Here is a 23,777-nt window from a genome sequence, read left to right as displayed (position 1 = left end):
GTTGTTTCTGATCAACGAGATGTATTTGGGGATTTAAAATACAAAATCCTAGTCTCAATATGCTCCATTTAGAGCTGAATTTTTTTCTCAAACCTTTATAAATTCGCTTCTAGTTAGTGCTAATTACTAAAAGTTATGAGAAATATCATCTCTAACTAATGAGATTTCTTAGTGAATTTGCATTTTTAACTCCTAATGCGGGTTTTAAGTTTAGGGAGTGCTTAAATTTGATCTAATGTACAATGTAATGGGTAAGGAACTACTTACAATGCCTAAACTCGTTTCACCTACTGTCTACTGAGTGTCTTGACAATGTCATTTCAACTAAGGAAAATTATTGGAAAATTCAAATCCTAAGTTGCAAAAAAGTTCATTGGAGGTCAAGTTCAAGGAACATTCTTATTTAATCTAATATACATCATAGCAGTTTATTTCTTCTCCCATAATTCCTAAGTTTGGTTCTAAGTTCAAACGATCATTCTAAAAGTTTTTAATGGGGAACCTAGGTTTTGTTCCTAGGTTTCATGGTTATGCAGGCAATCTCGTAGAGAACTTAAAATATTGAGTCTCTATCTTCTCAAATGTCATAATTCTTATAACAAGAATATCTTCTAAACCAAAATTAGTTACTTGACATACCATATTTGATTTCAGGGCTTAGGCAGGATGTATCGAGTTTGGTTTTGGGGTTGGGCCATACAAACACCAACCCGATGAAACTTGGGTTGGGCTCGGGTTGAGGTCTCAGATTGCCTAACCTAACACGAACCCGATTAATATATAAGTACCTTATAAATTAATTATAATTGAGTGCAGATCATTTGTGTTGAAAGCAACGAAAATTCCAAATGCCGACTGCTTTTATTGGTCCACATCATTTTCAATGACTCCTCTCACATGTAGACTCCTGCATGTCAACATCACATCAAGGGACAATATATACATTGACTTCCCAGATGGAAATGATGGTTGTGGAAGATGAGGATAGAGGGTTTGGAAGTTGAGAAATTACAAAAATAGAGGGTTTGGAAATTGAGCGGGCCAAACTGGAAATTGTGCGGGACAAACTGGAAATTGAGCGGGCCAAACTGGAAATTGAGCGGGACAAACTGGAAATTGAGCATCATTTAAAGCATTCCTCTGAAGATCCATAAAGTATTCTTTTGGGACACCTCCATAGTTTAGTAGTGAAATTAAAGTCTTATTTAGGTATGTTTTCCTTGGCTGGGTGCTAAAAAAGGAAGACAAGTAATTTGAATTAACTCTTCACATCACATTTGCAGATAACCTATAACCGTTACATACAAGCACTAAAAGCAAACAAGGTATTGTACTATTATTCACACAACCAATTTGAAAATGGAGAACCCCAACCAATTCGGGAAAAGAATACATTAAACCAATGGGGGGTAGGCATTGATGCTAGACTTATATGAGATGGAAATAAGAATACATCAAGCTAAAGGGGGGCTTAATCCTTACCCTTGGCCCGCTCAATTTCCAGTTTGGCCCGCTCAATTTCTAGTTTGTCCCGCCCAATTTCCAATTTGGCCCACTGAAACTCTAGTTTGTCCCACTCCCATGTTTGCCCGCTCAATTTCCAGTTTGTCCCACTCAATTTTCAGTTTGGCCCGCTCAATTTCTAGTTTGTCTCACTCATTTCCATGTTTGCCCGCTCAATTTCCAGTTTGGCCCACTCATTATGAGCTTAGCACAATAGCCCATAATGATGTGTTCTTGTCGTGGGTCCCATCATGTTCTGATTTTTTTTTCTTATCCAAAATTTCAAGATTTTCAAGGTCCCATCATATTTGGATTTTGAAAATAACTCCTAGTTCAAAGATTTTCGAGGTCATTTCTGTGCATTTCACGATCAATCCTAGCGATTCCGTTTCTCATTTCACTCTGGAATGGGAAGTCAATGTATATATTGTCCCCAGATGTGATATTGACATGTAGGAGTCTACATGTGAGATGAGTCACCGAAAATGATGTGGACCATTAAAAGCAGTTGGCATTGAAATTTCTTTTGCCTTCATCCTGTCCAAGCCCAACCGAGCCTGAGCCCAACCCAAGTTTTATCGGGTTGGTGTTTATATGGCCCAACCGCAAGACCAACTCCCATAACATCCTGTCCAAGCCCAACCTAATGTCGAGTTGATCACATGTTGGTCGGGTTGAACCCGCCCAACTTTCAGCCATAAAATCATATATGATACGTCAAGTAACTAATTTTGGTTTAGAAGATATTCTTGTTATATGATTAAAGAAAGAAATGAAGAAAAAAGAGATAAATTTTTATTTATATGCTTATATATACATATTTATATAAATATGTGTAGGTGGAATAAAATTCTCCATGTAAAAAAATGGATACGACTACTGCCACGGTTTTAATCCATAGCCATAGATAGTCCGCAACTTGGTGATCAATCGCGGATCCTGCGATTCCACTGCAAGTCGCTGTCCCGATCGGCGATCAATCGCGGATTCCGCGATTCCACCCCAACTTGCTGTCAGGTTCGCCGATCTATGGCTACGGATTATAATCGTAGCTATAACCGTATCCCTATTTTTTTTCTTTTACATGGAGAATTTTATTCTACCTACATTTTTCTCTCACACATATCTATAAAAAGTAAATCCTATCGGCCCTCAAACTAATCCATCCATCATGAAGGAAAGAAAATTTTATAACGTTGCTGTTTTTACCTTCAAGGTGAAACATATTCAAATACAACGTTCTATGTGAAATTTTACAGACAAGACTTTCTTTTCTGTCAACATGTCACTTGTGAAGAACATCCGAGGTGTGTGAATGGTGGGCCACACCAGAGATCACCCAAGTTGAAAATTGAGCGGGCCAAACTGAAAATTGAGCGCGACAAACTGGAAATTAAGCGGGACAAAACTGGAAATTGAGCCGGGCTAAACTGAAAATTGAACGAGCCAAACTGAAAATTGAGCGGGCCAAACTGGAAATTGAGCGAGCCAAACTGAAAACTGAGCGGGACAAACTGGAAATTGAGCGAGACAAACTGAAAATTGATATGTCGGATTTCCCTCTCCCAAATAAATTGCTTGATACAAAATACGACTTGTAATGGAGTAGTTGTCCTATATTTTAGCTTGTTTGTTTAGAAAAAAATGCATGAAAATGATCGTGAAGTGAAGGGAATTGACCGTGAAATGAAACGGAATCGCCGGAATTGACCATGAAATGCATGGAAATGACTGTGAAGTGAAGGGAAATGACCGTGAAATGCATGTAAATGACCGTGAAATGAAACGGAATCACCGGAATTGACCGTGAAATACATGATAATGACCGTGAAGTGAACCGAATTGATCGTGAAGTGAACCGAATTGACCATGAAATGTATGAAAATGACCGTGAAGTGAAGCGAATTGACCGTGAAATGCGTACAAATGACCACGAAGTGAAGGGAATTGACCATTAAATGCTTGGAAATGACCGTGAATCAACACGGAATGGTCGGGAATGACTGTGAAATGTATGGAAATGACCGTGAAGTGAAGTGAATTGACCGTGAAATGCGTGAAAATGACCGTGAAGTGAAGGGAATTGATTCCACGCTTCATTCAATATTAAGGCTGAAAAGGTTGGAGGTACAACAAAATATATGCAATTTTTGAGAGTGAAGCTGTAAGTATATGTATTTCTTCGCTGTTCACTTTGCTTGATTTGACACTTACACTCTGTATATTAACATCAGTCTGGGTTCTTTTCCAGACTATCTTAATAAAGAACTTAGAACCTACCCTACGAGAATTGGAAATGGACGCCGTTGGCTTGCTCCGTGATAGTTTTCAGGTGAGATATCATGAGCGTTTAATTGAAATGAAATGTTGTTTAATTCACCTTGGAGGGAACAGACATGCAAAAATTCATCGATATATTGTGCAGTGGTCGCACCTTGGAAGGAACAGACATGTAAAAATTCACTATACATTACAGGAAGTCGATAGCGTATGATTGTTTGTCTGTAACCTGTAAATGAAACTTGTCATAGGCATGAGATGAGAAAGATAATTTTGTGAAATGTTGTATTATATATGGTGTTGTATATTTCCCACACAATTTGTACTTCAGGAAAGTTTATAACGAATTAAATTTCATAACATGTAAATGTTTCCGTCGCTCAACTTTCATGCTCGCTTTGTTCAACTTCTAGTTTGCCCCGCCTAATTTCAAGTTTCCCTATCTCACCTTACACTTACCCTCGCTCAATTCCTATGGCCTTGCTCAATTTTTACGTTGCCTCGCAGAATCCGTAGGTTCCCTCGCTCAATTCCTAGCTTCCCTCGCTTAATTCCTAGGTTGCCTCGCTGAATTTCTAGCTTCCCTCGTTCAATTCATATGTTCCCTCGCTCATTTCCTAGGTCGTCTTGCTTAATTTGTAGGTTCCCTCGCTCAATTTCTAGCTTCTCTCGCTTAATTTGTAGGTTGCCTCGCTCAATTTTTAGGTTGCCTCACTGAATTTCTAGCTTCCCTCGCTCAAATCCTATGTTCCCTCGCTCACTTTCTAGGTTGCCTCGCTTAATTTGTAGGTTCCCTTGCTCAATTCCTAGATTGCCTCGCTCAATTCCTAGCTTCCCTCGCTCAATTCATATGTTGCCTCACTCAATTTCTAGGTTCTCTCGCTCAATTCCTAGCTTCGCTCGCTCAATTCGTAGGTTGCCTCGCTCAATTTTTAGATTGCCTCGCTGAATTTCTAGTTCCCTCGCTCAAATCCTATGTTCCCTCGCTCATTTCCTAGGTTGTCTCGCTTAATTTGTATGTTGCCTCACTCAATTTCTAGCTTCCCTCGCTCAATTCCTAGGTTCCCTCACTCAATTCCTATGTTCTCTCGCTCAATTTCTAGGTTGCCCCGCGCAATTCCAAGCTTCCCTCGCTCAATTCGTAGATTGCCTCGCTCAATCCGTAGGTTGCCTCGCTCAATTCCTAGCTTCCCTCGCTCAATTCTTAGGTTGCCTCGCTCAATCCGTAGGTTCCCTCGCTCAATTCCTAACTTCCCTCGCTCAATTCGTAAGTTGCCTCGCTCAATCCGTAGGTTCCCTCGCTGAATTTCTAGCTTCCCTCGCTCAAATCCTATGTTCCCTCGCTCATTTCCTAGGTTCCCTCGCTGAATTTCTAGCTTCCTTCGCTCAATTCGTAAGTTGCCTCGCTCAATTTTTAGCTTCCCTCGCTCAATTCCTAGGTTGCCTCGCTTAATTGTTAGGTTGCCACGCTGAATTTCTAACTTCACTCGCTTAAATCCTATGTTCCCTCGCTCAATTTGTAGGTTGCCTCATTCAATTTCTAACTTTCCTCGCTTAATTCGTAGGTTGCCTCGTTGAATTTCAAGCTTCCCTCGCTCAAATCCTATGTTCCCTCGCTCATTTTCTTAGGTTGCCTCACTCAATTCCTAGCTTCCCTCGCTCAATTCCTAGGTTGTCTCGTTTAATTTTTAGGTTGCCTCGCTGAATTTCTAGCTTCCCTTGCTCAAATCCCATGTTCCCTCACTCAATTCGTAGGTTACCTCGCTCAATTTTTAGGTTGCCTCGCTGAATTTCTAACTTCCCTCGTTCACGGTCAATTCGCTTCACTTCACGGTCATTTCCATGCATTTCACGGTCAATCTCAGTGATTCCGTTTTGATTCACAGTCATTTCCATGCATTTCACGGTCAATTCCCTTCACTTCACGATCATTTCCATGCATTTCACGGTCAATTCGCTTCACTTCATGGTCATTTCCATGCATTTCACGGACAATATCGGCAATTCTGTTTATTTCACGGTCATTTCCATGCATTTCACTGTCATTTCCCTTCACTTCACGGTCATTTTCATGTATTTCACGGTCAATCTTAACGATTCCATTTCATTTCACGGTCATTTCCATGCATTTCATGATCATTTCCATGCATTTCACGGTCATTTTCCTTCATTTCACGATCATTTCCATGCATTCCACGGTCATTTCTATGCATTTTCCGGCAATTCCCAAGATCTCAACTCAATCCCAACCCAAATTTTATCGAGTTGCTGTTTGTATGGCCCAACCCCAAGACCAAACTCGATACATCCTGACCAAGCCCAACCCAATGTCGGGTCAGTCACAGGTTGGTCGGGTTGAGCCCGCCCAACTTTCAGCCCTAAAATTATATATGGTACGTCAAGTAACTAATTTTGGTTTAGAAAATATTCTTGTTATATGAATAAAGAAAGAAATGAAAAAGAGAGAAATTTTTTTTCATTATGTGCTTATATTTACATATTTATATAAATATGTGTTAGAAAAAAATGTAGGTAGAATAAAATTTTCCATGTAAAAAGAAAAAAGAAAAAATAAAAAAGAAAAAGGAAGGAGCATAGGATAAGGTTATAGCTACGGTTATAATCTGTAGCCATAGATCGGGGGTGGCATCGCGGGATCCGCGATTAATTGCCGATAGGATAGTGACTTGCGATGGAATCGCGGGATCCATGATTGATCGCGGAGCTACTGTTATAGCTACGGATTATAACCGTAGCTATATCCGTATCCCTGTGCATACGCCATTACCATTCTGCTTGAACGTCTACCGTTGAAACCCTTTTGGGGGCCACACAAGTTTTGGACCATTGTGGAATTTGTTTTTCCTCTTCATCCAAGACTTTGTAACCTTATGAATAGATTGGATGTAAAATAAATGTTATGGCGGGCCCTACAAAAGTTTCAACGATGAAAATCAATTTTCCGCTGCTCTGTGTGGTGTGGCCCAGTTGATCTTTGGATATGATTTTCTTTTCTTGATAATGCTCCAAAATGATCTCGAAATATGGATGAACGTCGTGGATATAATGAATACATAGCTGTGGGGCCATGTAACTTTGATCTCTTTTAAGCCGTTCGTACAACTCTCAGATGGAGGAGCGTCAGCGCTCGTATTCGCAGTGAAAGGGAGGGGTAGTTTCGTCCTCAAAGTCGCTGTCCGCACGTGCTAGTCTAAGTTGGTAACTTAAGTTTGCATTCCTTCGTAAAAACCGCTGGGTAAAAGGTTTTGACTACAGTGGTCATTTTCTCGTATGTAATCCGATTCGTGTTGCGATATGTTCCCTCACCGTACACTTGGCAGAGAGGAAGCTGTATCAGGGGAAACGGATTGGCTACTCCCCCTACACCAGCCCCGGAGCTGGTGGTCGGTGCTCTGTGGGCCCATCATGACGTATTTGTTTCATCCATTCCGTCCATCTATTTTTCTAGATCAATTTATGGTGATACACAAAAAATGAGATATATCCCAATCTCAAGTAGACCACATTACAGGAAACAGTGTTGAATTAACTTTGACCGTTAAAAACTTTTTGGGGGCCATAAAAGTATTGGATCAAGTTGATCTTTTTTTTATCCCTTCATCTCGGTCTTTATGACCTAATCAACGGATTGGATGTCAAATAAACAGTACAGCAGACCTTAGGAGGATTTAAATGATGGATATCCAATCACTATTTTTTTCCTGTGGTGTGATCCACTTGAGATTTATATCCTTCTCATTTTTAGGATAAAAATATAAAATGATATTTAAAAATGGATGAACGGAATGGATGAAGTGCATACATCATGGTGGGGCCCACAGAGCACCGACCACCAGCTCCGGGGATGGTGTTAGGGGGAGTAGCCAATCCGTTTCCTGTATCAGGAGGATCAGGACAGTCCCATCGAGGGTTCTCCGACGTGGATGGACGCGGATTTCCTGCGAAAGCCTTTCGCAGGAAGTTCCTGCGCAAGGATCTGGGTGGGGCCCACTACAATGTATGTGAGAAATCCATTCCGTCCATCCGTTTTGAGATCTCATTTTAGGGCGTGCAGAAAAAAATGAGGCGGATAAAAAACTCAAGTGGGTCACACGAGAGGGAAAATTAGGGAAAGAAATTTCTACCGTTGAAATCTTCCCAGTCTCCACCTTGATGTTTATATGTTATCTAAACCGTTTATAAGGTCATTGTCAATGGGATGAAGTGAAAAAAACCAAAAATATAGACTGATACAATAATTTTTTGGGCATAAGAATGCTTCAACGGTGCTCACTGAATGATCACTGTTTCCTCTCGTGTGTCCCAATGTAGTTCTATATACATCTAATTTTTTACCTCAAGTCCTTAAATGATCTCGAAAAACGGATGGACAGATTGGATTTATCAAAAACATGTCGGTGGGCCCCACCCAACATCCATGCGCAGGAACTTCCTGCGAAAGGCTTTCGCAGGAAATCCGCGTCCGACGTGGATGGTCGACAGTTCAAACACTACCTTAATCAGAGAATCCTAGCTCTCATCACTCACTGTCGACTAAAAAAAAAATCTCATGTCTCTCACTGTCCATCTTAGGGCCATTAGCTTTCTACAATCATCTGATCGGCTGTAGCTTTATAACCTTTGTTCATCAATGGTATGTCTCACGAGACGAACGGTCGCGATCTAACTTTTCCTCTGCTACGTGTAAGCTGGGAGGTAACCGGAGTTCCCATGAAACTGTTGCATTGTATCATTTTTCGTACTTTGAGAATCGTTTTGGCTTTGTCGAAAGAGGAGATGCGACCTTAGTTCGTTTGGCCTCCGTCGGACGCAGAATGATCTGAACCGTCCATGCCATGGAATCTATTCTGTACAGGGCACCATAAGAAAATAAGGACAGATATATGACTTTGACCAAAGGAAAATTCTCACTGCTTGATTCAACTCGAAAAATCAAAGGTCGGGATAATTACTAAATTGTGATAATCGGATAATAGCATTTATATGGTACTAACTGGAACATGGACGGTTCAAATCACTGGACCATCTTAGTATGTGGGCCCAGTGGTTTGCGGCATACGCTAAATGTCAATCGCAACAGACGCGGATTTCCTGCGGAAGCCTTTCGCATAAAGCTCCTTCACTTGTACCTAGGTGGGGTCCACCGTGATGTTTATGAGAAATCCACCCCATCTATCCGTTTTTTTAGATCATTTTAGGATACTATCGAAAATGAGCCAATCGAAAATGAGCCGGATCCAATACTCAAGTGGGGCAAAAATGTAAGGATTGAACGTACACAGTTAAAATATACGTGGAACCACATAAGTTTTGAATATAGATAGTAATTTTGTTTTCGGTTCTTCCCAGTAGGAATGACGTTATGAACGGTATGGATGGCATGTAAACATCACTGTCGACCCCAGGGAAGTTTCAACGGTAGGAATTTTCCTACCCACCTTTTCCTTTAGTGCCGCCCACTTGAGTCCTTGGATCCTTCTCTATTTTTTCCTCCAGTCCTAAAATGAGTTCAGAAAACGGATGGACAGGGTGGATTTCTCACAAAAATCACGGTGGGCCCCACCTAGGTTTGCAGCGCCGGAACTTACTGCCAAAGGCTTTGCAGGAAATCCGCGTCCGTAAAGAGCAGTTACTGGTTACCACGGTATAATCACTCCCAAGCACTTACACGTTGCATAAATCCGCTACAATCCAAACCATCCAAATGTCAGGACCCACAATAGATGCCAGAAAAATCTCAATTATCATATTGATCTTCCACTGTTTAACGGACATTCAAATCTTAACATGGACGGTCAAAATTTCTTATCCAACGATCCCATAATTTCATTCCCTACTTATTGATATAAAACCCATCTACACCGACTCCCCACTATTTATACGGGTTATTTGATCTTAAAAATATGCCACGTGCGAAGCGTCTATCTTCACGTGTATAGTTTGTCATACTCCGCCAGAGTATCAATGTTTTTTTTCTCACCCAAAAACACCCCATTTTCTTCTCGAATTTACAATTTCGGTTCGAATCTGTCAATCTGCCCTCATCACATCAGACCATCAGACAAATAAAAGCTCCAAAATCCCAAACTCCTTTCCTTTTCTTCCTTACTCTATATCTATCCCTTCCTTCAAATCCCGGCATTCCCATACCCTGCATTTTTATTTTTTTCCGCTAGGGTTTTTCTTTTACTTCTTCTTTCAATCTTCTTCAGATTCTTCAATGGCGTTCTGGTGGCCTCTGCTCGTCCTCGGGCTCGCGTACGTGCTCTGCCGCTTCTTGCTCATGCTCATCCCTCCAAACGTGCCTTCGATCGATGTCGATGCCTCCGATGGTACTTCATTTTCATTTCTCTCTGTCTTCGATTTTCCGTCTTCTTCTTCTACTTCCTTCTACAATCTTATTTCTTTGCGTTATTCGTTTTCGAATCGCATTTTCTTTGAATTTTTAGCGTGTTTTTTGAGGCAGTGTTGGATGATGGAAGCCAAGCGAAGGAGAACAGCTACATTTATGTAAGTACTACGAAATGCTGCTTATTTCTGTTTTGTTGGTGGAGATTTGGGTGTGTTTGGGTGTACGATTGACTTTGATTGTGATAATTAAGTTGTAATGAAGTGAGAACAAATGATTGTAGTATGTATATATATATTTGTTGACGTCATTTGAATTGTTTTTGTTACTAATCCTAACTTGAAATGAATGCGATCAATATTCGGGACTGGTCATTTGATCTGAAAATAATGCGGATAACCTGCCTCCAGACATTTCACCTTGTTTCCTGGCTTAATTTTGCAATCCAAGTTGACTGTTCTCCCAAAATGCGTATTGTGGATTTTGAGACTCATAGCTTTTAGACATCTGTGTATGTGTAGTTGTGAACTAGTGATTAGGCGAATGCATGTATCAAATAGAAAACAATCTGAACAAATGAATGTTTTGTGAGCGGGATTATCCACTCCATCTATAGGAGTGTTAGCATATAACTGTCAAATTGGTGGTCTTCAAATCAACAGTTAGAGAAAAGGTCAGCTGTCTTAGCGACTGATTAGTGTATTTTTCAGTTATGCTCTGTCCATTGCGGGGTCAATGATTTGGATGGCCTGGATTGCTGCACACGTTTGCCATGTGTGCAGTAGATGGGTGTTTAACAACTGGTGGTAAATTCAACCTGTAGTGCACGACTCAGGACAATTCCAGTCAAACATGTTAGTAAGTTTGAACAAAATTTTCCCAGTTAATGAACTTACTGATGCTCTGTAGACAGTGAATAACAATTTGAAAACCAAAGTTCATGATTTGCATGTTTGAGAACATTTCCCATGCCAGAACTTTTCTCCAAGCAATTAGATGCCTTCTGAATTAGTTTTGGGTTCTCTAAAGTAAAACGCCTTAATGTTTCTTGACATTTGATACAGATCCCGAGAAAGGGAAGGGCTGTTCAGTCAGATAAAGTTCAGTGCTACGAGCCTGCAACAATGAAGTACTTGGGATATTTCCCTGCGCTTACACCTGATGAGGTAAGTTGTGATATAAATGTTCATGGAAATTGAATAGCAACTTTGTTCATGAGAAAGCTGCCATATTTTCTCTGACCAAATGGAATGATACATAAGCATACGACTTTGATGTATTTGCTTTATATGGAAAAGTATAGGAAGATGGGTTGTGTCAAATTATGAGCAAAAGCGTTTGATTTTTTTGTACCAGTGATGGGGGCATCTCAATCTATGTCTTTCTTATCTTCTGTTCATCGTGCTTCTGTCTCTTAATATGGCAAGCCTGTTCGTTGGTCATTATAATCTTATATCTTCCGTATATCTTATCTTTTCTGATAAGACTAAATTTTTGTTGAATTGCAAGGATTATATCTACTAAGGAAACAACTTAGGTGAAGCTTCATTGAAACAATTCATATGAAACTTCATGGTCATCTCTTGGATTTTGACCTGATATGTATGATGATCAATGTTAATCATGATGCTTTCATTGACATCATACGAAATCAAAATAAAAATTTCAAGACGAAAGCTTAACAGTGGTAGTAAAATTACTGTTGTTATTATTACTATTACTATATTATTATTCTTATTATTTGCTTCTATGGCCGTAAGCAGGCTAGGCCCACGCCCAACCCAAAAACATCAGCGTGCAGGCTAAGCCCATTGATAGGGGTGCCAATGGGCCAGACCTAGGCAGGGCAAGGTCAGTCGACCCAAATCCCACCTGAAAAAACAAAGTCTGAGCCCAAACTCGAATTGAACCCGAAATGGGCCAAAATTTTCAGGCCCAAATCTGACCTGATTAAATTCTTTTGAAGCCCAAGCCCTATCTGTTAATCAATTCTACATTTATATTAATACCATGTAATGCACATTCATATTTTTGGGATAGGCTTAATACATATCCATATGACTAACACACATTACTATCATGGCCCAGGCCCAACCCAACATTACCCGATGGGCCAATTAGCTTGATTTGAGCTGGGTTGATTACTAATCAGGTCCAAACATTTACACACGACCAAATGTGACGGACCTGGAGTCTTGGCCTAGACCCAATCCATGAGGGAACAGGCTTGAAGACCTGACTCGCTGGCTTGACCTGTTGACATCCAAGCCATCGCTTGTCAGGCCAGGACGAAAAGCATGACAATCTGGCTTGGTACATTTACAGCCTTATATGCTACTACTGAACTTGCATTCGATATAATCTAGCATTTTTTCGTTGCTTCTCTCTTTGAGATGGTAATTTCCAGTAAATCTCAGAGTATTTGAGATTAGACTTGAGCTTCATCATTGATTTATCTTTTAAGCATGTGAAGATTGTTAGTTGTACAAACCTTCTTCCCAGGTGCTGCTCCGACTCCCGCTCCGGCCTATGGTTCGTATTTATGTATAGATGCTGGTGTTTTGAAATAGATGCTTCTTTGCTCCCAAACCCAACTAGCTCTTCTCTTCACACTCCATGCAACCATAGGCGGATCGGCTAGCAGAAAAAGGGTTCTCTTGCCCTATCCTCTCAGCTGGTTCATCTCTACTACTTTGATGGATGTCACAATTCCCTAATAATAACTTTTGTTAGACATTGTCCAAACGTGAGCTTTCATGCAAGACGTGTTTCTAGATCCTTGATTTTGTTTGTTATCTCACAAGTAGGGATGAAATAAACTTGGACAGGTCAGTGATCATGTGGCACAGGCAAGGAAGGCACAGAAGAAATGGGCAAAGAGTAGCTTCAAGCAAAGGCGACAGTTTCTGCGGATACTTTTGAAGTATATTATTGAACACCAGGAGCTGATATGCGAGTACGGAATACATCTTAACAGCCACCACTTTTTTTTCCTTAAAGTATTGCATTTGTTCACTTTATTTTGTAAGTGTTTTGTTGGTAGTGAGTCCATACATATTTATGTTGAAAGCTCTAACAAAATGAGAGTACCAATCTTCTTTAAATTACCTCAATAGTATGTAGAAAATGGGGACATAAAACATGCATATGAAAAAGATTTGGCTCAGTTGGGGTTCTCCCCAATTTGATGAAAGAAAGAAAATCGATGGATTCTTGGCCTTCTTCCAAGCTGCATTTGCAGTTCTATAGACAGTTCTTGGCCTTAGCACCATGATCTGATGCACATTTGCATTGCATGGAGTCTGCAATACTTATCCATTTGTGTCATCAAAGCTGTACTTTTTTCTTTTAAGTTGTTTCTTTATTTCTTAGCATGTACTTTGAAGGACCAAAATCCTTCATATCAGTGTTCTTTCTGTCAAGGGTTTCTCTGGTCATGACTTCTATTTGAAACATTACTGACAGTTATTTCATCCATGTTGATGGTAACAGCTCCCTTTTGTGTTGTGCAAATAGAATAGTTGTCTTATAGTAATACAAATTTGTTGCTAGATAGCATGAGTTATGGAGTACTCGATTCAAGTTATAGATTGCTTCTTTGCCTTAGGTACCAAGTTACCAACGTAGGTGTGTCATGTGTTAACAAGTCTGAATCTCCTTTGGGGCATCACTCAGTGTGAAAATATTCTGAGTCTCCACTTGGCTATTTTCTAATGCCTCCTTATTGGCCTTCTATATATATATATATATATATATATATATATATATATATATATATATATATATATATATATATATATATATATATATATATATATAATAAACTAACTATACACTGATCCATGTTTTATATTGAACAGAACTTCTTCTCGAGATACTGGAAAGACAATTGTAGATGCTTCTTTGGGAGAGATTATGACTACATGTGAGAAGATCACTTGGCTTCTTGCACAGGGTGAGCGGTGGCTGAAGCCTGAGTACAGGTTACATTTTTATACACTTCTATCTAAATATGTGGTCTTTCTATCAATGAAGTGAATAATTTGGAGTTGCTAGATCACTTAGAAGTAAAATGAGCCGTTTGCACAGCAGGACATCTTCAGGCAAGTGAAAAAGAAAAAGAAAAAGGAAAAAAAGAATGACTGACTCTTTTCCTATTCTTTCAATGGCTTTCAGGTCTTCTGGAAGGTCAATGCTGCACAAGATATCAAAAGTGGAATTCCATCCACTTGGTGTGATTGGTGCAATTGTTTCTTGGAATTATCCATTCCACAATATTTTTAATCCCATGCTAGCAGCTGTATTCTCGGGAAACGGTGTGGTGATAAAGGTAGCCAGTCTTCATAATAGCTATCAGTACTTTCAAAAAAATAAAAATAAATTATTTTGTTATATACCCCTAAGAGAAATTACATGTCACTCTCGGATGTGTTTTTAGATGGAAACAAGAGAATGTCTGAATTTACTTTCCATCTTTGACATAATTTATTCATCTGAGATATCTTTACTGTCCTGAATACTTGTGCTGCATCTTTTAGATATTTCCTGCACTTGCACACACACCCACACACACACACACGATTTATGATAGCATTAGTATGTTTTAGGTTTCTAGGTTTCACACACATGATTTATGATAGCATTAGTATGTTTTAGGTTTCTAGGTTTCACACACACGATTTATGATAGCATAAATATCTATAAACATTAGTATGTTTTAGGTTTCTAGGTTTCACACACACACACACACACACACACGATTTATGATAGCATAAATATCTATAAACATTAGTATGTTTTAGGTTTCTAGGTTTCACACACACACACGCGCGCGATATATGATAGCATAAATATCTATAAACATTAGTATGTTTTAGGTTTCTAGGTTTCACACACACACACACACGATTTATGATAGCATAAATATCTATAAACATTAGTATGTTTTAAGTTTCTAGGTTTCGTGCCTCATTTCTGCATCTAACACCTTAGCAACATGTTGTGCATTTGTAGCTAATGGTATCCTGAGTGGTTGGTGCATGTGTACTGAACACTGATCAATACTTGTCCCATAACTCCATTATTAATGCTTTTTGTTGAATGGCAAGTGTGCAGGATGTCACTGATTCTTTACTTGAGCAATGTTTAACCGCATCATGCTTCCTAGAATGCATACATAAAAGTCATTGTACATTACCAAACCAAATTAATACTGTGGATATTAAATCTTATCAAAACATCATAAAATTTTATTGTGAATAATGGTTATCTTTTAAAGTTTCAGTGTGATTTTTTACATAAAACCTGAGCATTAGTTAATGTAGGTCTCAGAACATGCAAGCTGGTCTGGATGTTTCTATTTCCGAATTATTCAAGCTGCTCTTGCTGCTGTTGGAGCTCCAGAGACCCTGGTCCATGTAATAACAGGGTATGCATTTGTGGCATTCTGTGGTTTCATATATGTTGGCTGACTTGGCTTGACATATGAGTTGATTGAATTTCTATAACATTAATTACACTTGTCCATGCCAGATATGCTGAAACAGGAGAAGCTCTCGTGTCTTCAGTAGACAAAGTCATTTTTGTGGGATCACCTGGTGTGGGAAGGATGGTATGGTTTTCTTTCGGTTGATATGATAAAAGTTCCTTGGTTGTTCCAATTTTCTGTGTAATGGACTGGGAGCTTTGTGAAGCCCACACGTGTATAAGGAAGATCATCTGCACACCAGCACGTGTGCCAGCATAGGGCTCAGGTACAAGATCCCAGCCAAGGTATTCCGTAATGGTAATGATGGCTGTAACAGCTGCCACCGTTACCTTTACGATACGGGCTGTAATGGATATTACGGCACCCGTAATGTCTGTTACGGTCTCTTTTTTATTTTTATTATAAAAAAAAAACTGAAAAACCTGTATCGGCCCCGTAATGGACCATTATGGGCCCGTTACAGCCTTTACGGGGGGGCATAACGGGCCGTTACGGATCATTTTTTCTTTAACGGCCATTACGAACCTGTAACATGTTACGGTTACCAACGTTACCTTTACGTAATTGCCGTTACGGCACACCATGATCCCAGCCATCCACCATTTGGGATTCACTATGTTATGACCCTCGAAATAATGCCAGTCTAAAATCAAGTTGGCTGCATTTTACTAAACAAATGGATGAATGAAATAAATTTTGCCAAGATTCTGTAATCCATCCACCTATTTCTACTATTGTGCCTCACCTGATGAGCGGACTGACCAGAATTTAATGTCAGATCATCTACATGTTCAAACCCACCCAATGACCACTCGGGTAGAGCACCCTTTTGCCACGTTGGCACTTGTGGTGTGTGTAGATGGGCTGCATTGTACATCGAGTGGCTTTGCAAGCCTCATGGGATGAAACCTACTTGATTTTTTTAGTTTCCCAAAACCTTCTTAATGCAGGGGCATTTTCACACCGGGCTTGAGTGGAGTTGCTTGTGGGATGTTGGGGTGCACCCAGGGTGGGCGGGGCCCACGGGGGAGGTTTCGTGTTCGAGACTCCTCACCGGGGGTGATTAATGTGCATTTCACACCGGGCTCGAGTGGGGTAGCCTGTGGGATGCAGGGACACACTCAGGGTGGGCGGCCCATGTGATTTGAGGCCCACGAAGGGGGTTCGGCCGAGGTCCTAACCCGTGCGATGTGGGTCCTGGTTTATGAGATAAAGGAATTAATTTGTCATACTCTAACAGTTCGAACTTTTGGAGCAAGTGATTAATTGTCATACATCAAATAGGTATCAGAGCGGGAGGTCTCGTGTTCGAGACTCCTCACCGGGGGTGATTAATGCAGGGGCATTTTCACACCGGGCTCGAGTGGGGTCGCCTGTGGGATGCAGGGGCACACTCGGGGTGGGTGAGGCCGGGGCCCACAGGGAAGGTCTCGTGTTCGAGACTCCTCACCGGGGTTGATTAATGCGCATTTCACACCGAGCTCGAGTGGGATAGCCCGTGAGATGCAGGGACACACTCAGGGTGGGCAGCCCATGTGATTTGGGGCCCACAAAAGGGGTTCGGCCGAAGTCCTAACCCATGCAATGTGGGGCCTGGGCTATGAGAAAAAGGGATTAATTCTCCATACTATAACAGTTCGAGCTTTTAGAGCAAGTGGTTAATTATCCTGCATCACTTCCTATATAGGTTGACCACTTTCTCTAGCCCTATGTGGGCAGGCAGTTAAAAGGCCTTCATTGGATGTTATAAAGAAGACTTTGAGGTAGAATGGGGGGCTAAGTCTAGATTGAAGCGGCAGATGATTCATCATCGTGTCCTTGATAGAGCAAAATGGCAGACATTAGTTGGGATAAGGCTTAGATGATGATGACAAATGACGACGATGAGATGATTCCTCACCATCCCATCATGCTTGTTATTTTTAGTTTTTTACTTTATGCAAAGTTCCTAAATTACCATTATTGATTAAAGAAAATGACAGCCATTCTCTCAATCAATTTGATAGCCAAATCTGGAATTTCTTGGTATTTTTTTTATCAGCTCCATATTTTAGGGATCATATAGTTCAATCTGGAAAGAAATAGGGGGATCTCTTACAGTCTTGTGTCATCACTGTTTTAATATCTTTAAGAAAATTCATTGTTTTAATATCTTAGGTGGCTTCATAGTTCTGTTCTTTGAAATCTCATCAAATATGATATTGTAGATTTCTGAGCCACTTAATAAGTTGCAACAACCTTTCCTTCCTCTTCAGCAGCAGTTGTAAGACAGAGCGTGTTGGTTTTCTCATGCAGATAATGAAACATGCTGCAGATACATTGATACCAGTTACCCTCGAGCTTGGCGGAAAAGATGCATTCATTGTGTGTGAGGATGTAGATGTACCTCATGTATGAAACGACAGTCTTATGCCAAAATCAAGTAGTTCTAGATATTCCTCTGCATTTGTGTTCTTTGGAATTTCTTTACCACTTTGATTTGCTAATCTTAGCTTGGTTTAATAACCATTGTATAATGTTTCTGATTGTGTATCTAACTATTACCTTTCATCATGTAGGTTGCGCAAATAGCAGTTAGGGCTGCTCTTCAATCTAGTGGGCAGAATTGTGCTGGTGCTGAGAGATTTTATGTTCACCGGGACATTTATTCTACTTTTGTTGCTCAAGTAGTCAAAATTGTAAAATCTGTATCTGTTGTAAGTACACCATTCCACGTAATGTATCACACTAATTATAGGTTTTGTTTTTCTTTATTTCTGGACATTTTACATATAAATAACTACAGTATACTATTACTATATCCTTAGACGATGAGGTTTATCATAAATCAAATAGAATATTAAATATATCTGTATGGAGATGTTGGCAAATTGGGCTTCTAGAAGTTAACCTGTACAACTTCCTATATCTGTGTAACACCTACACGAGTCAATTTCCAAGTTACTAGCGTATTAGAGATTCTGTTGGTATTCTATCTTGGGAGCAGATTTCATGCCGCCATCATTGTATACCATCCACATGGCACATGTATGTTGATCCATACCAGGCATCCTGCCAGCTCCGCCATTGATTGCCCATGATCAAAATTGCTTTGATTGGACTCTCTTAATGATCTAATGAATGGTCTTTTTCTGCTTCATTGGAAGATGTTGCTGGTTTTTGTCTTTTAGTGTTCACTTGTATTCTGCCAATTAAAAGGCTAGAATCATCCAAACATTCTGATTTTTGGATCAAGCCCAGATGTCATAGGAACTACTGAATGAATGGTTTTGATCTTGTAAATGCATGCAACAAGTGCAGAAATTGACATGGAGGCATGAAATTGCAGTGCCTCCGGCAGCACTGAACCCACTCCCTATGTTTGTTTTGTTTGCATTAGTTTATGGCTTTAAATGAATGCATTTATTTGAACTTTTGGCCAAACAGCAGACCAAGAATTGCAACCTCGGACATTTGTGGTCGTGTACACAAGCTATAGCTTCACTTGTCCTTTGAATATAATAGAGATGCTGAAGCTGGGACAGTGCTGTGAAAATCTACGAATACTGCTCATTCCACTCATAGGCACTGTCACAAAAGCGGGATTTGTGACCCAGGAAAATTGAAATTTGAATTATATTGTCAAAATGCATATGAGTGGAATGAGCAGTGTTCCACAATAACATGATTTATTCTTAAGAACATTTATGTGTTGGATTGAAGCTGGCCATCTTCAAAGTTAGTTTTGAACCAAGGTTCAATTTTACAGCAGCTTGAAATTTTAGGCCAATTGCACGGACTTCCATAGTAGTCTTCTTGCCACTAATTTCACAAACACTTAGTTCCGTTTCCACCACTTACATGCCACTGCAATTGATCCAGCATGTTCAGTCAAGATCTGTATCATGGTAGAAGATTTTTCTGTTTGGCCTCAATTGTTTCACCTAATTGTTTAGACTTTTAGATTGAAGATCTCATGACTGCATAAGATATGTGATGCGTTTAACTGTCCATCTTCTGCAGGGACCCCCACTAGCAGGGAAATATGACATGGGAGCAATATGTTTGCAAGAGCACGCTGACAAGCTTCAAAACCTTGTGAATGATGCCTTGGATAAGGGGGCTGAAATTGCTGGTAGAGGAAGCTTTGGCAATTTAGGTGAAGATGCAGTTGACCAGTTCTTTCCACCTACCGTCCTGGTGAATGTTAACCACACAATGAAGTTGATGCAAGAGGAGGTAGTTGTATAATCCAAAAAAAAACTGATCTTTAGAGGTTCCATGAATGGGCATTTGCTAAATTCTTATTTGTCTGGCCTGCAGGCTTTCGGGCCGATCATCCCGATTATGAAATTTAGTACCGATGAAGAGGCTATCAATCTCGCTAATGACTCAGACTATGGACTCGGCTGTGCTGTGTTCTCTGGCAGCCAACGCCGTGCAAAAGAGATTGCTTCCCAATTACATTGTGGAGTTGCTGCAATTAATGATTTCGCATCATCATACATGTGTCAGGTAATACCCTTATGCTATGGGTGCATAGTTGCCTTGGTCCAGATATTTGTTACAGTTTCAGTTCTGGCTATTCTTCCAACTAGTAATTCATCCCAGCACAATTATCTGTGTTAATTAAGGTAGTAACTAAACCAGCCTTGGCCAATTGGTCCACCATTCTCATATCCATTATGTAATGCTTGTTCAAACTTGAAGTAGCTCAAGCCAGTCCTTTTCATCTATTGGTCTTTTGGATCAGTTTTGAGGTCCTTGATTTTCCAGAAGCACACTCTGGGAGGATTTCAAGGTTTCCATAGAGAAACTTGAGTATCAGCGAAAGGGTATTTCTGTTATTTTCAAAAACTTTCATGCATTTTCTGTTAAGGCCTGTTTGGGAGCTTGGAAATAAAAGGGGAGTGACATTTTCATTGAAAGTTATTTTGGAAAAAGCATTTGGAGAGAGAACAAAGAAGCAGGGGGAGGGCTGGGAAATTATTTTTTTATGACTGTTTCTATGAAAACACATTGTTGGAAAATGTTTTCCACCCAATCAGTGTCATTTCTTGCAAAATGTTTTCCACCCATATACTTTCGAAGCTCCCAAACAGGCCCTAAGGGAATGTTTGGATTCATGGAGAGTAAAGGAAAGGAAATAGTGTTTCTTGGGAAACCTTATTTCTAGGAAACTCTGGGAAAAGAAACATTGCTTTCCTTGGTTGTTTTTGAACAATATTTTCCTAGAAAAATTTGGATCTGTTTTCAAAATGTCTCTAGAAGGTGGCACGTGGCATACCTGATATACATGGGTGCTCGAAGGTGAATTGTGGCACTTGTGAGGTGCTTGAAGCTGTACAATGACACATGTAGTATAAAACGTGCATTGTCACATTTGACCCGTGGGCACTTGAAGCTAGATGGCAGCACCATTGGCACATGTGGCATATTTGGAGCAATTGAAGATGAACGATGGCGCATGTGGAGTGATTTGCACATGTGAGGTGCAAGAGAATATGAATGATGGTACATGTGACACATTAGCACATGTGGGGCTCAAGAGTAGATGGATGGTGTCACATGTGATGCATTAGCACATGTGGGATGCTTTATGCATGTGGGGCACAAGAGAAGATGGATTGTTACAACTTACATGTGACACATTGGCTCATGTGGCACAGTGCACGTGTGGGTCATAACAGAATATGGACAATGGCTCATTTGGCGAGTTGACCCATGCGGCACATGTGAGGCAATTAAAGATGTATGGTGGCACATTTGGGTGTAACATTCGAGAAATCACTTTTCCTTCCATTGTGAGAAAATGCCTTTCCTAGGGTTGGAGGTGGGAAAATAAATTTGTTAATTTTCCAACAAAGAAAGTGGGAAATGGTGTTTCTCACAAATTCCCACAAAGACTTGACAAACAATGGAAAGTAAATTTCGTGGGAAACAATGTTTCCTTTTCTTTCCATGAATCCAAACAGGCCCTAAAGGAAAACTTTGTTTTTTTTTATGGAAGATGTGCAATGACCTTCCTGGTTTGTTAAATCTTACAGTCCTCATTTGTTCTCCCTGGATCTAGTAAAAGTCTCAGTTTTCCTCGCAAAAATGCTAGTAGGCTGGCAGTTGTTGCCCATCCTTGAAAATTTCTGACTAATCCTGTTATGCTAATCAATGCTCTTTCCCTATTCCTTGATATAGTCCCTGCCATTTGGGGGTGTGAAACACAGCGGATTTGGAAGATTTGCTGGGGTGGAGGGACTGCGAGCTTGCTGCCTCGTCAAATCAGTTGTGGAGGATAGATGGTGGCCATATATCAAAACCATGATCCCGAAGCCACTTCAGGTCTGAGACAAGAATGTTTATCTTAATCCAAGCAACATCTCTAATTTACTGATCCTATTTAATTCTCCCATTCCTCTCTTTTTTCTTTTTTTCTTTTTTTGTACATGGACAGTATCCTGTTGCAGATAATTGCTTCGAATTTCAAGAGTCGCTTGTTGAAGCTCTCTACGGCTTGAACGTGTGGGATCGACTGCGGGCATTGGTTAATGTCATAAAGATCCTTTCAGAGCATAACAGTGCTGCCGGCCCTGCGGGAAGGAATCAGTAATTCCACGGCTGTGTTACCTCCCAGAAGCAGTTAGGTTTGTTTCATGGATCTGCTGACTTTATTATGGAGTTTCATGGGCTGTGGTTTCCTAGCTGACATTCTACTGCCATTATCTTTTACCATGATCATTGACCAAGCCCTGGGACCTCAATGTTCCAACCCTTGAAATGAGTCTTAACCTACATCCATGTCTAGATGGATCCTTTGGCCCCCATTTCATATGGCGTTTGTGTTCTACATGTAATGTAGTGTTCTCAAGATAGTACAGTAGCTTAGCTACCAGAAATAACTGCCACATTACTACAATTAACAGTGTTAAAACCTAGATCTTGGGGCTAATGCAACAAGTTCTAGGAAGTCCGGTTTAGCCATGTAATTCACACAAAATATTAGGTTGATTTGTGGTGTAACCGCATCTAGAGAAAAGAAATATGGAAGAAGATGATTTAGATGCAATACATGTTTTTCTCCCCTTCTGCTTTATATCATACATTGTGTTTCTTCCTAATGAGGGGCTGGTGATTCCAGCATGGTGGAATCAATGAGCTGGCCATTTTAAAACTGAATTTCTCTAGTTAAAGAACTGATCACCTACAGGCGCCTGCAGCACTATTTGTGGTAGAGGGCATTTTTAGCCATCGGATGCATTAACTTTTCTCCCCCTTCTCCCCAATTAATGCATCCAATGGCTCAAAATGGCTGGTACCACAAAGTGTTAAGTGATCATTTATCCGAATGGAAGTGTTGAATGCAACATTCATATGTGAAATGGTGACCGCTGTACATGCACTCACGTGTAGCATATTGACAATCGAGAGTGCTGCACTGGATAGCCCCCACAGTGGTTGGACCATGTTGCTAGCTGTGTAATAGTTATGAATATTTTCTTCCTAGAATTCTATATATATTTTTTCCACTTTATTTTTAATGGAAAGAAAAGCAGCAGGTGGGTTCTTTAACAATACACCGACACTATGTGGGTTTTCAATTTCTGACAAGGGCCCAGGTTCCGTTGTGTTCCCCTGAGAATCAACCATGCCCAAAAAATCTTATAGATTGGAAGATCCTAGCCATGCTGGACGTTTTTTAGTACATCCAGTTGAATATGGAGCCTTAACGTATTTTCTTAACCATCCATTTGCATGCTATGATTTTTCCATGAATGGGATGGTTTGGGCATGTTTTATCCATGGTGAGAAGCAACATACAGCTGTATGGTTACTGAAGCATGGCCTGACCAGGAGGGGTATCAACGAGCCAGGTTAGTGCCGGACCAAGCCTGGCCCGGCTGTTCAGCACATGCCCAAGCTTGACCTGGGCCATGATGGGCTAAATAGTCCACCCCAGATGCTTATGCTGGGCCTAGCCCGAGCCAAAATCAGATAGGGGTTGTTAGAGAGAGAGAGAGAGAGAGAGGAACCGACTGGCAAGAGAAGGGAAGGGCTTCTGGCGAGAAACTTGCTTGGAGTGAAGAGGGACGTAGGTTGGAGCAGGTGGAGCTGGAGGGAGCTATGAGAGATGACATAAAAAAATAATTATTATAATAAATAATA

General features: G+C 40.4%; 1 protein-coding gene across 1 annotated transcript; it reads left to right on the top strand.

The window, feature by feature from the left end:
- Positions 1–9,833: 9,833 nt before the first annotated feature.
- LOC131225161 (aldehyde dehydrogenase 22A1) lies at positions 9,834–22,707 on the top strand. The gene is made up of 14 exons (XM_058220626.1): positions 9,834–10,136; positions 10,271–10,314; positions 11,218–11,319; positions 12,982–13,109; positions 14,014–14,136; positions 14,330–14,483; positions 15,478–15,581; positions 15,686–15,764; positions 17,937–18,032; positions 18,200–18,337; positions 19,644–19,859; positions 19,944–20,135; positions 21,813–21,956; positions 22,069–22,707. Exons 1-14 carry the CDS (start codon positions 10,025–10,027, stop codon positions 22,222–22,224), a joined length of 1,788 nt encoding a protein of 595 aa, XP_058076609.1. The 5' UTR covers positions 9,834–10,024; the 3' UTR covers positions 22,225–22,707.
- The last annotated feature ends 1,070 nt before the right edge of the window (positions 22,708–23,777 follow it).

Source organism: Magnolia sinica, chromosome 14 (assembly GCF_029962835.1).
Source record: "Magnolia sinica isolate HGM2019 chromosome 14, MsV1, whole genome shotgun sequence".
Taxonomy (NCBI): Eukaryota; Viridiplantae; Streptophyta; class Magnoliopsida; order Magnoliales; family Magnoliaceae; genus Magnolia; species Magnolia sinica.
Note: the sequence above shows the minus strand (reverse complement) of the source record. Positions and strands in the feature narration are given on the sequence as shown.